This window comes from Triturus cristatus, chromosome 1_1 (assembly GCF_964204655.1).
Source record: "Triturus cristatus chromosome 1_1, aTriCri1.1, whole genome shotgun sequence".
NCBI lineage: Eukaryota > Metazoa > Chordata > Amphibia > Caudata > Salamandridae > Triturus > Triturus cristatus.
Window position 1 is genome coordinate 125,231,144 of NC_140579.1, and position 15,578 is coordinate 125,246,721.

General features: G+C 47.9%; 1 protein-coding gene across 1 annotated transcript in view; it reads right to left on the minus strand.

The window, feature by feature from the left end:
• Window positions 1–15,578, minus strand: part of LOC146869752 (decapping and exoribonuclease protein-like) — a 154,466-nt gene that overhangs the window by 89,155 nt on the left and 49,733 nt on the right. The window contains exons 2-4 of the mRNA XM_085614181.1: window positions 14,290–14,671; window positions 10,488–10,693; window positions 8,676–8,886 (exon numbers count right to left, since the gene is read on the minus strand). Of these exons, the coding sequence (XP_085470307.1) occupies window positions 8,676–8,886; window positions 10,488–10,693; window positions 14,290–14,671 (799 nt within the window). The remainder of the gene's footprint in view (window positions 1–8,675; window positions 8,887–10,487; window positions 10,694–14,289; window positions 14,672–15,578) is intronic.

Below are 15,578 nucleotides of genomic sequence, written 5' to 3' on the forward strand. Positions count from 1 at the left end.
CTTGACCCTGGTACCCCAGCTCTAAAGTTGGCAGCTCTGGCCGCAACACCACCGCCATGGAAAGGCTGGCTGACGCCAGCATTGTAATCTGGCGGGCAGTGCTGCTAGGCACCGCTGCCATTTTACCCATGCTGACCGCTCCGCCAGGCAATTGTGACGATTGCCTGTGGCGGAAGCGTTGAGGGCGGTCTTTGTAACCGCCGCGGTCACAAAGCGATTCCCCCCGCCATCCTAATGTGGGAGGGGGAAATGGGAGTCAGGTGGCGGAGGGACCACCACCACCGGGCCAGCGGTGGCTGTCCTTCCGCCATCATAATGACCCCCATAGAATTTATTAACTCCCCCCTCTGCCCACCAGGCACAGTTATATCATTTTTAAAGCACTTCCAGAGTTTAACTTTTGTTCTCAAGCTCTGGAGTGTGGGGGATTCTAGTGTTTGGTCCTATGGCTACATTATGTGGTCTGAGGAATGTGAAAAAGGTCTCGGACACCAGTTGGTTTTTTGAATCGCAAGGCTTTATTTAAAAATATTTCAATAAAATATTACCATTAATGAATCATTAACGCTTATAAGGTACTCATTTAAATATTATCTGATTATTAATCCTATTGGTTTCAAAGGTGACCCTATCATGTACTTACTGTTTTAATGGTGCCACCCTGACAAAGCAAATAGTCCTGTGATATATATTGATGCAGTGAGCCCTTGACAAAGCTAGTAGGCCTGCCTCATTGTGAGCGGATGAGAGGAATGACTCAAGACTCTACGTCTAGTCAGTGAAGGTTTTATTTTGATAAAGTCCCTTTTAGTGGGCGCAGCCAGATTGTTTCAAACGAGCAGGGGGATTTTAGTCTCAAGGTTCACAAGTCTCTGCTTTCCGTCGAGTTTGAGTGGCGCCGGGGTCTTTCCCTTGTGAGGTTTCGTCCTTCGGGCAGGGGTGGCAGCGTAGAGGACTCCGATGTGCCGGCGACCCAAAAGAGAGACAGAAGCAAAAGGTGGCGGTCAGAAAACAAGTTCTCACTATTCTCACACGGGGACGGGGAAGTGAGGACAACACTCTGGTGTTCTGGTGCGATTTAGGCTACGGCCGCTGTGCAAGGGGACCAGTGCGAGTGAGGAAGGGAATAGTGCAGAGACAAACGAGTCGGCGAGTGGCGATAGCTTAACTTTCCGCCTTCTCCCGCCTCCCGACCCAGCCCGTGAAACGGTCACGTACCTGGGTTAGCCACGCTCCTCCGTGGGCGCGGCTCGGCGATACGTGGTTGCGGAGTCCTCCTGTCTCCGGCTTCTCTCCCCTTGGCATCTGTCCTCGTTCCTCAGGGCGTCCTTGTTCTCCTCGTTCTCGATCTCGTTCTCCAAACTCCTTCTCACGTCTTTCCTTCTCCAAGTCTCCCGCTCCGGTGTTCGTACACACCCCCAACTGTTCTTGGTCGTATTTTATTGGCTGCGGGCCCAGGGTGTCATCATAGTGGGTGGGGTAGTCCGAGAGCTCCTTCCAGTTAAAGGGGAAGGCGTCTGCTGTAGTCGAATCCTCAACTCCTGAAGCTGTCCATGCGTCTTCCTGCGGATTATAAAGCATAGGGCCCGTGAAATCCCGAGCCTCTCACCACTCAGCCCCGTGCCGACATTCCTCCCCGCTCTCCTTGTGACACTCCTCCACCACCGGTTTCTCCCGATCGGGGAGAGGAAAGGTCCTGGACAGGTAATCCGCACTAGCATTGTCTTTTCCTTTCCTATGTTTGAGAGTGAAGGAGAACGGCTGGAGGGACAGAAACCAACGGAGAACCCTAGGATTGTTGGAGAGGTTCCGGCTCATCCACTGGAGGGGTGCATGGTCAGTATAGAGGAGGAAGTGACGACCCCTCAAGATAGTAGCGTAATTTATCCGTGGCCCACTTTATCGCTAGACATTCACGCTCTATCGTCGGGTACTTCATCTCCCTAGGGAACAGTTTCCTACTGATGTAGATAACGGGATGTTCAACCCCGTCACCCGTCTCTTGGGACAAGACGGCCCCCAACCCATGGTTTGAGGCATCCGTGTGTAGGATAAAGGGACGTGAGAAGTCCGGAGAGGACAGTACCGGACTTGAAGTGATGATGTGTTTGAGTGTATGAAAGGCGTGTAACATCTGTTCGGTGGGATGGTGGAATACGGAGGGTCTGACCTCGTTGAGGAGAGTGTTGGTTAAGGGGGTTGCTACTTCAGAGAAGTTAGGGATAAAGCGCCTGTAATACCCTATCAACCCTAAGAATGCTCTCATCTCACGCTTCGATGAAGGGAAAGGGGTAGCAGTGATGGCTTTTATCTTTTCAGACTGGGGGGCTATTAGGCCATGACCCAGGACATAACCTAAATAGTTCACCTTGTGGAATGCCATCCTGGACTTTTTCGAATTGACATGTAATCCGGCGGCTCTTAGTGCCTGGAAGATCGTGTGCAGATGTTGGAGGTGGGTCTTCCAGTCAGGACTGAAAACCACGATATCATCAAGGTAAGCTGAGGAAAACGCTTGATGGGGCTGTAGAATCGTGTTCATAAGGCGCTGAAAGGTGGCCGGTGCGCCGTGCAGTCCAAAGGGCAACACCGTGAATTCGTAGAGCCCTTCCGGAGTAGAAAAAGCGGTCTTTTTCCGATCTTCCTCTCGTAAGGGTACCTGCCAGTACCCTTTCGTCAGGTCCAACGTGGTGATGTAACGGGCCTCCCCCAATTTCTCTATAAGTTCGTCGATACGGGGTATGGGATAAGCATCAAAGGACGAGATCTCATTCAGTGCCCTGAAGTCCATACAAAAACGAATACTCCCGTCTGGCTTTGGCACCATTACGATAGGAGAGGACCACTCACTTCTGGAGGGTATGATGACTCCCAATTGCATCATGTCTCGGACTTCCTGCTGGACAGCTTTTCTCCTTGCCTCTGGTATCCTGTAAGGGCGTTGCTTGACCACTTTTCCTGGAGTTGTCTCAATGTGATGTTCGGCGAGATGTGTTTTCCCCGGGAGATCTGAGAAGATGCTAGAGTGGACTTGCAGGACCTCCATCAGTTCGTCCCGCTCCGTTTGACAGAGCTCGGTGTTGATTGGTAGTTGATGTAGCGTTGTCCCTCCTTTCCCCTGTGTAGGCAGTGAGAGTGAGGCCGTTTTCGGGGGGGGGCCGATCCATTTTTTAAGCATGTTTATATGGTAAACTTGGGTCCTGCTGGGGGACAGTTGTACCTTGTACGTGGTTTTTCCGATAGTGGCGATGACTCTATATGGTCCCTTCCATTCGCTCCGGAACTTGTGGGTGGATGTTGGAAGAAGCACCAAGGCCCAGTCATTCACCTTTAGGGTTCTCCACTTCTTGCCTCGGTTGTAGTAGTGGGCCTGTTTCTCTTGACTTCTCGCTAGATTCGTGTAAGCGAGATCGCGGAGCTTCCCTATCTTTGTTTTCAACGCCTGAGTATAATCCAGCATTTCCCGGGCTTCCAGGGAGTCCTCCTTCTCCCACACCTCCTTAGTCATCTCCAACAGGCTGCGGGGTTGTCGCCCGTATAACATTTCAAAGGCCGAACATCCGAGGCTGCTCTGCACCTGACTACGGATGACATACAAGGCCAAGGGTAAGAGTCGGTCCCACTCTGATCCTTCCACCTCCAGCATTTTCTTAAGGGTGCTTTTTAGTGTACCATTGTATCGCTCTACTAGACCATCCGTCTGTGGATGGTACACAGAGGTTTTGATGTGACTGAGGTCTAGGAGTCTGCAGACTTCTCTCATCAGGCGAGAGACAAAGGGTGTCCCCTGGTCTGTAAGAACTTCCTTGGGGAAGCCTACCCTAGAGAATAGCTCCAGGAAACAGTCGGCTATATTCCGGGTAGTGGGAGTCCTTAGGGGAAAAGCTTCGGGAAAACGGGTTGCATAGTCCACTATGACAAGTACATATAAGTGACCCTTTTTTGTGCGGGGTAAAGGCCCTATCAGGTCCATCCCGACCCTCTCGAATGGAGTTCCTATCACAGGTAGTGGTTGCAAGGGGACCCCAGGAGGCCGATGAGTATTCCTCTTCTGACACACTATGCAGGCTTGGCAATGGGTTTTGATATCCTGGTATATCCCTGGCCAATAGAAGTACCTGAGTACAGTTTGGGTTGTTTTCTCCGACCCGGTATGTCCAGCCAGGATATGCGAGTGTGAAAAAAACATTATTTGCTCCCTAAAGGCCTTGGGTACCAACAGCTGGTGGGGATCCTTAGGGGATGCCTGTCTATATAACAACCCGTCTGTGATGAGAAACCTGGGGTACCTAGGTGATTCGGAATCGGTGGTACTGTGGGCTTGTTCCCAGGCGTTATACAGGGAGGTGTCATTGGCTTGAGCGAACTTGAAGCTCCGGTCCGTCAGCCATGGTTCGGGGGTGATCAGGGCCGTAGATGTGTCTAAGGAACCACCCCCTTGGTGGGTACCCTGCTTTGGTTTGTTCAGCACTCGTTGGAACAGGTCCAAGAAGTCCGGATTATCGGTTCCGATAATGAGGTCTTCCGGGAGTTCATCCAGTACTCCGACCCTTATGTGGTTTTGGACCCCTCCCGAGTGTTCTAAGGGGATGACAGCTACTGGGTATGGTTTCACGTCTCCATGTACACATCTAATGTGTACGGAAGCCTCAGGAACTATTTGGTCATGCGCCACCCACAACCCCTGGATCACCGACTGCTTACAACCTGAGTCTAAGAGGGCTCTAATGACGTGACCGTTTACCTGCACACTCACATGGAAGGCCGTCCCCATCTCCGCCGTATACAAAATAGATTTGGGTATGTAACCCACTTCCATGGGTTCCTCCGTTGGTCTTTTCTTTGGACAGACACGGGCAATGTGGCCCCACTCCCCACAGTCAAAGCATTGGGGCCCCTTCAGTCCGGGGACCTCGAACCTCGTGTGTCTGGGTCCTATCGGTTCCGGGAGTTTGAGCCTTTTCTCAGGTCTGGGCGGAATCATGCGTGTCTTCTCTCCCTCCCCGCTGTACCCCTTTGGTTGGGCTCTAGAAAAAGTCGTGGCCATCTCAACGGCTTGATGGACCGTTAGGTGGCTATGCTGTCTCAACCACCGCTGCGTGTTGTAGGGTAATGCCTCTAGATATTGCTCCAGGTATATTTTCTCCATGATTTCTTCCTTGGAGCTGGTACCGGGAGTTAGCCATTTGTCGGCCGCCATTTTAAGCCTGAAGAATAGCGTTTTGGGGTTTTCCCCAGGTCCACCTTTCTCTCTCCTGAACCTCACTCGATACGCTTCTGCGTCGAGGCCCAGGTGATCCAGGATGATGCCTTTAATCGTTCCATACGGTGTTTCGCCGTTAGCGTTGGCCACCTGGTATGCGGCTTGAGCCTCTCCCACCAGTAGAGGAGCCAAGAAAAAAGGCCATTTTTCCAGGGGCCAGCTACAGGCCCGTGCTACCCTCTCGAAATTTGTGAGGAACGCATCTGGGTCCTCTCCCGGTATGTACTTTTGGAGGGACAGACCTGCGGGGGTTGACTGGCTCGGCCCCCTTGTCTCACGAATGGGGGTGGCCTGAGGTTCTGTTACCACCTTCTGGAGTCCCTCCAACTGGGCCGTTATCGTGTTTTTGAAAATATCACGATCCGCACTGGCGGAAGCCATTTGGCGCTCGACCGCCCATTCCAGCTTCTCCTGTCCTTTAATAATATGTTGAATTAGAACATCCATCTTTAAAGTGCAGATGGCCGGATCTCTGCCCGCATTCTCCACCACTGTGAGCGGATGAGAGGAATGACTCAAGACTCTACGTCTAGTCAGTGAAGGTTTTATTTTGATAAAGTCCCTTTTAGTGGGCGCAGCCAGATTGTTTCAAACGAGCAGGGGGATTTTAGTCTCAAGGTTCACAAGTCTCTGCTTTCCGTCGAGTTTGAGTGGCGCCGGGGTCTTTCCCTTGTGAGGTTTCGTCCTTCGGGCAGGGGTGGCAGCGTAGAGGACTCCGATGTGCCGGCGACCCAAAAGAGAGACAGAAGCAAAAGGTGGCGGTCAGAAAACAAGTTCTCACTATTCTCACACGGGGACGGGGAAGTGAGGACAACACTCTGGTGCTCTGGTGCGATTTAGGCTACGGCCGCTGTGCAAGGGGACCAGTGCGAGTGAGGAAGGGAATAGTGCAGAGACAAACGAGTCGGCGAGTGGCGATAGCTTAACTTTCCGCCTTCTCCCGCCTCCCGACCCAGCCCGTGAAACGGTCACGTACCTGGGTTAGCCACGCTCCTCCGTGGGCGCGGCTCGGCGATACGTGGTTGCGGAGTCCTCCTGTCTCCGGCTTCTCTCCCCTTGGCATCTGTCCTCGTTCCTCAGGGCGTCCTTGTTCTCCTCGTTCTCGATCTCGTTCTCCAAACTCCTTCTCACGTCTTTCCTTCTCCAAGTCTCCCGCTCCGGTGTTCGTACACACCCCCAACTGTTCTTGGTCGTATTTTATTGGCTGCGGGCCCAGGGTGTCATCATAGTGGGTGGGGTAGTCCGAGAGCTCCTTCCAGTTAAAGGGGAAGGCGTCTGCTGTAGTCGAATCCTCAACTCCTGAAGCTGTCCATGCGTCTTCCTGCGGATTATAAAGCATAGGGCCCGTGAAATCCCGAGCCTCCCACCACTCAGCCCCGTGCCGACATTCCTCCCCGCTCTCCTTGTGACACTCATATATAATTTTATCCCCTTATTTTGTGATGCTACTTGGTTCCCAGTAAGGAGACACTGTGGACCTATTACTTGTGAAGGATTCACATCCTTCGCAACTAATAACCCAATTTACTATGGCACAGAATGCTCAGGCGAGTGCACACAGGGCGCTATTAGTATTTTTTGAGTGTCTTATGCAATGCACGGGGACCATACACATTTCTGTTCTTCTTCTTATTACCAATATTAAAAGTAATACTATTATTAGAGGGTGATGATACACAATTCTGAAGACAACATACACTCAGGTGGTCATTCACCCTCGGAGTCTCAAACGGAAGGATAAGGGTAATGCACACTCTTGAAGGGATTGTACATTGAACTGGAGACATCACACACTCATTGGAGTACAAGAATTCTACACAAAGCAGATGATACTGCAAACTCAATTAACAAGCCCATTGTGCCTGAATGTGCCCGAAGGAAAGAACTACAAGTCCCTGAACACAGAGCACTGTTGGTACTCATTCGAACCTGACGATGGTAAAAAAGTATTTAACATGGATTCAATGCCCATTTGCATTGCCAACTAGGGAAGAAGTCAGTATACTTCATACACGGAAATACTTTTTTGAAGAAAAACATCTTGAAAACATTTAAGCCAAACACTAGATGGCAAGAGTATGCAGGGCATGTGTATCTACAATACATGCAGCAAATTATTCTAGTGTAAAGAGATCAAAAGTTATACATGCATGAACAGGGGGAAAGGTTGCAGGCCTAACTTAAAGTTCATATACCTGTGGGTCAACTTCGAAATAGCTCCAATAGCGGTCATAAGTAAGACAGCCATCCACCCACTTTGCTTAGGTATCTAAGACCCAATTGGGGTGGAGGGTGTGAGGGTGCAGGTTCACCCCCTACATTTTGCCCCTTTTCACTCTAGGTACTGATGTAATGGCTCTGAAATGCACGGTCAGATCTTGCTGATCAGGTCTTGGTGCATGTGCTCTGACCCCTTATAAGTATATGTTTAATTGGCTTATCCCCAACTGGAATACCTTAACTTACTTCAAGTCCCTAGTATATGGTACCATGGGTAGCTAGGGTCTGTAAGTTAAAGTATCTATCCGGACTACAGCACTATTTGAGCAACCACGAGTATGACAAAGCAAAAGCATGATTCCCAGCCTCTAACTTATCTTTGCCATTAAACCCAGTGGCAAAGCCCAAGTCTTCCCTTTTAGGTTTCACCGGCACTGGGCTTGCTCTGTACATGTGAAATCTATTGCATTTAAGATAAATATTAAAAGGGGCTCACATCCTGCCCTTCCTTTTCATTCGTTCTTGTGCTTGCCTATTACTTTTCCTCAGTTTCTGTTGGTTATAGCATACCATTCCCTGTTGTTGTCCGTGTCTTCTTCTTATCAGTGTCCTGAGGCCGAAATACTCATTTCCATCCACATGATCTTCTATGTTATTTTAACTACGAGCAAGCATGCCACTTTTTATGACCTACTTCTTGGTGACTGTGCTGCTTAAGGAATTTAAATGTAAAAAAATGTTGGTGCAAGTTCTTCGCATATTTATATATTTGTAGGCACAAGAAGATTAAGCAATTTGCTTACAGGATGTTCAGCTGATGCCGAGACTTGACCCTGGTACTCCAGCTCTAAAGTTGGCAGCTCTGGCCGCAACACCAAATCCTCTCCCCTCTCTCCGAGCCTTGCTTTCTTCAGCTGTCTGAATGGAGGGCACTTTAAGCAAATCAAGCAGAAAAGTGGCAAGTATATCATATGCCCTAAATACACTCCATTCGACAAGATCACCAAAGGGTTGTGTTCCTAGCACCACCCAGGACCCCCAAACTCCAGTGCATTATTCGAGCAGATTGTCACCGAAGAGTCCCAAAACCACCTATGGTTTGAGCAATACTCTGTAGATTTGCTGTCCCCTTGCCTTGGGTGGACAGCATACATACACCCCTTCATCTACATGTTGTAAAAGGGAATCTGACCTTGAAACATTCCCGGGGTTTCCTCGCATTAGGGAGGTTTTCAGTTCCACATAACAGGCGGGAGCCTTCAGGTGACGTACTTGGGGGTCCTCAGAGTCCACCTCAGCACTCAGGAGCAGGGAGTGGTTCTTGATAGATGCCTTCACTAGGGAGTAAAATGCTTCATTGACGTCCAGAACTTGTGAGGGGTCTGGGGCTTGGCCTGGACTACCTGGAAGACAAGAAGAAGAAAACGATTTAGAATCCTGAAAGATAGTGCTTTCATTTTATGCCTCATATACTTAGTAAGTATGATTGTATTGGCCAATATGGTGTAGCAGAAATGTTGTACAGTGCCTCTGAAGGTTGGTTGTGGACCACAACCAGTATAGATAGATGCTTTGGACATCTTTGTACTGTCTAGGTTCTAGCCTGTCTGTGCATCCCATATCCTTGGAAATTAAAAACCCTGCATTTGATCCTCTTTCTCTACAAAAAGGTTAGTGACCCTTCATGCAAAAGAGAGGCAGTGAGAAGAAAGTAAGTGGAGGCGTACAGCCAGAAGGCCCTCTCCTTTACTAGTACCCGCACAAGCATTGGAAGTATGTTTGATTTAATAACAAAGATATTGAATTTCCCATAAGGAAACAACTCAGTGGTATTCTGTAAAAACCTCAGATCTACAAAGTTTACACTAGGTACCACAGGGACTCTCCTTCAGTCGCTACCATATCAGCTATGCAATGAGGGTTGAGTAATGTGACCAGCTGAGCCCACCGCTCTTGAATCGATATCACCCAGGCCTGCCTCATCCTGTGCACTACCCTCCAGGACCAGCTGAACAGTGGCCTACTCTGCTGAACACCTACACTACACTATCCCACACTATATTATATGTAGCAACTTCAGAGCTAATGCTCTCTATTGTGGCATTCCTGGCTATCTGTTGAGTAAATTGCAAATTATTCAAAACGCCACCGTCAGACTCCTTTTTAACATCTCTAGAAGGTCCAATGTGAGGAAGCATCTGCGTGATCTGCACTGGCTTCCTGTGGCGCAAAGAGTGCAATTTAAAGCTCTTACGGTGGCCCATAGAGCACTGCATGGTCTGAGTCCTGCATATATTAGGAAGAGGTTCAGCTTCTATGTCCCCAACCGAGCCATACGCTCAGCCTCCCAACGCTTGATGATCATTCCTCGTTTTCGCAGATCTCGGCTGGGAGGTCAGTCCATCTCAGTCAAAACAGCGTCAGTTTGGAATTCGCTCCCTCTGGCTATTTGGAGCATTCAGGAGCTCGGCCCTTTTAAGAAACAACTTAAAACTTTTCTTTTTAATTAATTCACTCAAACTCCCCGTCTCTTAGGCTCTTCGATAACTGCTCGCGCCAGGATACTCTCGAGTAATTGAGCGCGCTATAAAACCTTTTATAACATAACATAACATAACAAATATATCGCCAAGGTAATTGGCCCCTTTTGCACCATATCCAAATGCACCTCCTCAGGCTGTATTTGTAAGAGTAGAGGCTGGTGTCAATCACTATAATGCCTTCCACATTACCAGGGCTAGAGTTAAAAGTAAACTTCATTGACCTCCAGGGGACCCAGAAAAACTAGCAGGCAGGGGCATCAAGAGCAGCTGAGTTACGGCCACCTGAAAAGTTAAAACAGCTTGGTATTGCTTTGGTGTGTGGAGAAAATAGCATTTAATTTTACTACTCAAATAGATGGGTCTAGCTAAGCCCTGCCAGTCTTTAGAGATGCCATCCTATCAGAAGACCAACCCATACGTCCACCCGCCTTCGGCATCCAATCAAAGGCTCAGTCTGGTACCTGAGGTCATGTACTGTTCAAACTTGGGCCCAATGTAGTTGCTGCGATCTATGGCATCAGAGAAGTCTTCATTATCTTCATTTTCCAGGAAGTAGTAGGTCCCACGGAACAGGGTGACTGCCAACTTCCAGCCATTCTGGACATGAGGTGTGACGAGAACCTTGACCAAGTGGCCACGGCGAACAACAAAGTCAAAGTTTACAGGCCTAGAGGTGAAGGAGAATAAGAGATTAAATGAGAGAATGACAGGTACTGGGGCAGACTAGACAGATGCAAAGAGTGTCAACCACCAGTGGTGATCAGATTACCCTAAAAGCTGCAAATGTTGCCTTTCCCTCATTCTTTTAGATGGGAGGAGAGAAGGAGGTTTGAGAGGTTCCAAACTCTAAATCAAACTGTGACTTTAAAAAGACCAGCAAAGATGATTTCCCTGTATACAAGGGAGAGATATTAAGGTCCAACTGCACTATACTTAAGCTTGCTGAAGTAAATATGTGCTCACACTGCATGCTACATAATCAGGGGCGTACCTTGTTCAGTAATATTGAGGGAGGGTGCCCATTAGATTTTCCGACAATCACTGTGGCATATAATGCTCCAACACATTAAATGACGAGCAGGGTGCATGAGAGGGGCCTGTGTGGCAGTGGAAATGGAGAGGAAAGTGACTTGGTAGGAGTACTAAGAGAGAAAATACAATATTTTGACAAATAACGAATATTTTTTAAGACTTTTCGAAACAGAGAGGGAGAGAGTGTGTGTGCATTTTTGTCTGTGTGTATGTAAATATTTCTGGTGACATCCGACACACATCTCACCATACCCCGTGGGGCAAAGCAGCCGGCAGTGTCTGAGGAGGAGGTGTCTTCATCGGGGAGCTGCTGGTCGAAGTTGCAGTGAAGGTTTCTATATTCGGACTTAGTCTCTTTTTTCGGAGTTAAAAGTCCTCAGAGGGACGAAGCTGCAGGCTGGAAACCTTTCCTGGGAGCGCCCGGGTGACCGGCGATGCATCTCGGATGGATCGGCGAGCAGGTAGGTCCAGGTCTCCTGTCGGTTCTCAGGTTACTTTTTGGTGAACAATTTTCTAAGTCTCAGGTTTTAGGGTTAGGCAGGTTTAACACCTTTAGCCCCAATTCCAAGGGCCTAGGACTGATTGGGGACCACTTGGAAGTCAGGACTGACTCCAGGAAGGAACCAGGTGCAGGGTTCAACGATGTTGGCGCTTGTTATGTCCCTGTAACTCAGAAGCGCAGGCCAGCCAACTAACCCTTGGAGTCACTCTGGTAGTCCTGGGTTCAAGCTGCAAGGCAGGTCTCAAGCAGCACAGCAGTCATCTGGGGGTACAAGGCAGGCTGCTTCAAGCAGAGAATCCCTCTGGAATACAAAGCAGGCCTTCTGGGCTTCCGTCCGAGGACTGAACTGAAGAAGGGTTCTGAGGGGACATTGTTTATACCTGATGCAAGCCTTTGAAGTGGGAGAAGCTTCTAGGCCCTTTCTGCCAATTGTTGCTGGAAGCTCCCCCTTCCCCTGCCAGGGCTCCAGAAAGTCTGGGGCCTCAAAAGGCTGGTGTCAAGTTCTTTGTGTATGTGCTGAGGTAGCCCCTTTGAAATGTAAGTGGGGCAGGGAACATCCTGGCAGCATAGGCCTACCTTCCAACATTAAGTCTTCCGTTGTGTTAGTGTCTGGGAGGAATACACAAAGGCCAACTGACACTCTATTTCCAGTCATGTGACCCAGGACACAGGCTGCAGGCACCAAATGTTTAGAATAAGAAAATGCAAACTTTCTAAAAGTGGCATTTTAAGATTTGTGAATTAAAATTTAAAATCTGACTTTACCATTAAAGAGGATTTTGAATTACAATTCTTTTGAGATCAAACTTGATATTGTTACCTGTTTCCAATCAAAAGTTAGCACTTATTAAATGTAATAAGGTAACCAAATGTATCCAATGTGATAGGTTGGCCTTGAGGTAGTAAAAAATAAATGTAAGAGTTTTTCTCAACCAGGATATGTATGGGAATATTTATAATAGGTTTGCATTGCTTTTGCACCGTGCAACGGGTGCAATAGCAGAGCAACTCTTAAGAGTGATTTATCAAGCCACTCCACAATAAATCTAGAGTAACGCAACGCAGCACAAATTGCTGCACTGCGTTATTCTACCCCAGGGAAGGAATTACATGGGTGAAGAGTGGGTGTTTCCATGCATCCACCCATGGATTCTAAAGCATTCCCCGATTTACTAATACTGATAGATCTGGGAATGCATCAGAATGCTACGCCTCCCCAGGGAAGGCGTAATGAGGAGAAATATCATTATCTCGCCTTGTTACTTCCTCTTTCTGCAGCACACATAGAAAGATGAAAATGCCTCAGGGAATTGTTTTGTGCAGGAAGGTGCCCCTTCCTGCACAAAAACAATCCTGCTCACAATACAGACATCCTTTAGGGGTGACTTATATGTATTTTAAAGGAAGGTTTAGACTTGCCAAAAGGTTTATTTTACCAAGTCGGAATGGCAGTTCAAAACTGCTCACAGGCTGCAAAGGCAGGCCTGAGTCATGTTTTAATGGGCTACTTAGGTGGGTTGCAGGCCCACTAGTAGCATTTTATTTACAGGCCCTGGATACATATAGTGCCACTTTACTAGGGACTTATATGTAAATTAAATGTGGCAATTGGGTGTAAGCCAATTCTGCCATGTTTAAAGGATAGAGCGCATGTTATCATTGGTTAGCAGTAAAGTACACAGAGTCCTAAAGCCAACACAAATGAATTCAAGCAAACTGAAGGGGAGATGGCAAAAAGTTAGAGGGAAGACCACACCAAAGGCTAACAGGTCTAACACATACAAATAGATTTTTGCACCTAAAATTGATGCAAGGCCTAGGCAGAATTTGTGCCCTATTCCAGTCAGGATGTACGCTTCCCTCCAGTCCACCCTCCAACTACATGCCCACAAGATGCATGCTGGCCCAAACAAGCATTGGCAAATCCAAAATGTGACAAATTAAAGCGAAGACCTATTGCCTTTGCCAATGCTTGTTTTAAATTCTCTTAAAACCAGGTGGTGTCCACATGCCTAATTTCTTAATGTGTGTTTCAAACCATTCTTCTTTCAGAACCGTTTCTATTTTCCTTTCTCAATCAAATCCAGCACTTGTCCACGCTTTTTTAAACGACTCTCGTTCAGTGCATGCAACCAAACCAACACATTATAGTATGAAAGAAGCATGTATCTTATACTGAGCAGTGCCACATCTGCTGGACAGCAAAAAGCAGCTGGTTGGCAAATTCAGAGTCCTCAAATTATATCAAAGAAGACTTTTTGGCTGAAGTAAATAATAGTGTTACGAAATAGACGTAAAAAGCGCAGCGATGAGAAAACACCATTTTAGAAGTGTAGCGGGATAAATTGTGTCAGCATGTGTGCATTACCCAGGGTTTTAAATGGAAATATAGAAGTGCAGCTACCCACTATTTTGAGTGCCTGTTTGCTTCTGAGAAGTGCAGGTGCTCGATGTAGCGGTCTAGTGTTTGTTAGGCCGGTGACCCCCCACCGGAAGGAACCCCACACTTTGTATCACTCCAGAGAGCTTAAATAAAGGAGCGGAGGTCGCACGGGACTTCCGGCTCACATCCACTAAGTTGTGCCTGGTTTATATTTGCTAGAGCTGGTGGCCCATGTGCATGCTGGGCCCATAACTACGAAGCACAACACTCTCCATTTGAAATATAAAAGTGCAGGCACTCAGTACCGGACAGTACCTGCCCATGTGGAGCACTGGCTATACCTTACCTCATGGAGGACAGCGCCCCCCAGGCAGGAGCGCCTAGTTGCTGCAACCCACACTCCAGCAACCAGGTGAAGATGTGGTTCACAGACCGATCACGCCTCTTGATAGCGGCCCGGATGTACCTCTCCGGGTACCCCGCCAGAAGGTCGAAGTGGACATCGCTCATCCACTGAGCATCAGACCGCAGATAATGTTTGTTCCGACTGTCGTTGGCGAAGGAGCGTCCTGCGGAGCGGGACAGATAGCCAATCTCCTCTGGATTGTAGCTGCCAAAGTTGAAGGGGGTATCATAGAGCTGCTGCGCTGTTGGCAGGGTCGACTGCACCCCACTGTATGAGGGCCACCACTGGGCGTCTAAAGAATACATGGCTTCAATATAAAACCCTACGGAACAATACAAATTAACATCATTAACACGTTGCATGGTACAAACTGAATGAATGTTAGACACTAAACATTGTTGTTAATATAATACTAACCAATGACCCAGAGAAATCTGCATTAATAATATCGATGAGTGTTTCTCAATTTACTACTCTTTTTAAAGTCAAAATCGTAATTACAGCATCCTTTGTGCCATGTTTAATTCCTATTTTGTACTGTTTAATTGTAATGGTGCACGTAATATCTTTTGTTTTACCTTTGAAACACCAGAGACTCACCAATTGTTTTTCATACAATTATTTCAACACCCTCCCAACAGATAGATAATAAGAGAGTTTATTTTCTCGTGGGATTGACTATGGATGTACACGAACACCAGAACATCCAGAGAACATCAAATCAAAGGTCACATCTACAGAAGAGGTACTGAAGGATCTACAGACACCACAAAGAACATCCAAGGGGTGGTCACATGTACAGAAGAGGTACTGAAGGATCTCCAGACACCACAAAGAACATCAAAGGGGAGGTCACAGCTATAGAGGAGGTACTGAAGGATCTCCTGACACCACAAATAACATCAAAGGGAAGGTCACTGCTATAGAACAGGTACTGAAGGATCTCCAGACACCACAGAGAACATCCAAGGGGTGGTCACAGCTATAGAAGAGGTACTGAAGGATCCCCAGACACCACAAAGAACATTAAAGGGGAGGTCACAGCTATAGAGGAGGTACTGTAGGATCCCCAGACACCACAAAGAACATCAAAGGGCAGGTCACAGCTATAGAAGAGGTACTGAAGGATCTACAGACACAACAAAGAGCATCCACGGGATGGTCACATGTACAGAAGAGGTACTGAAGGATCTCCATACACCCCAAAGAACATCCAAGGGGTAGTCACA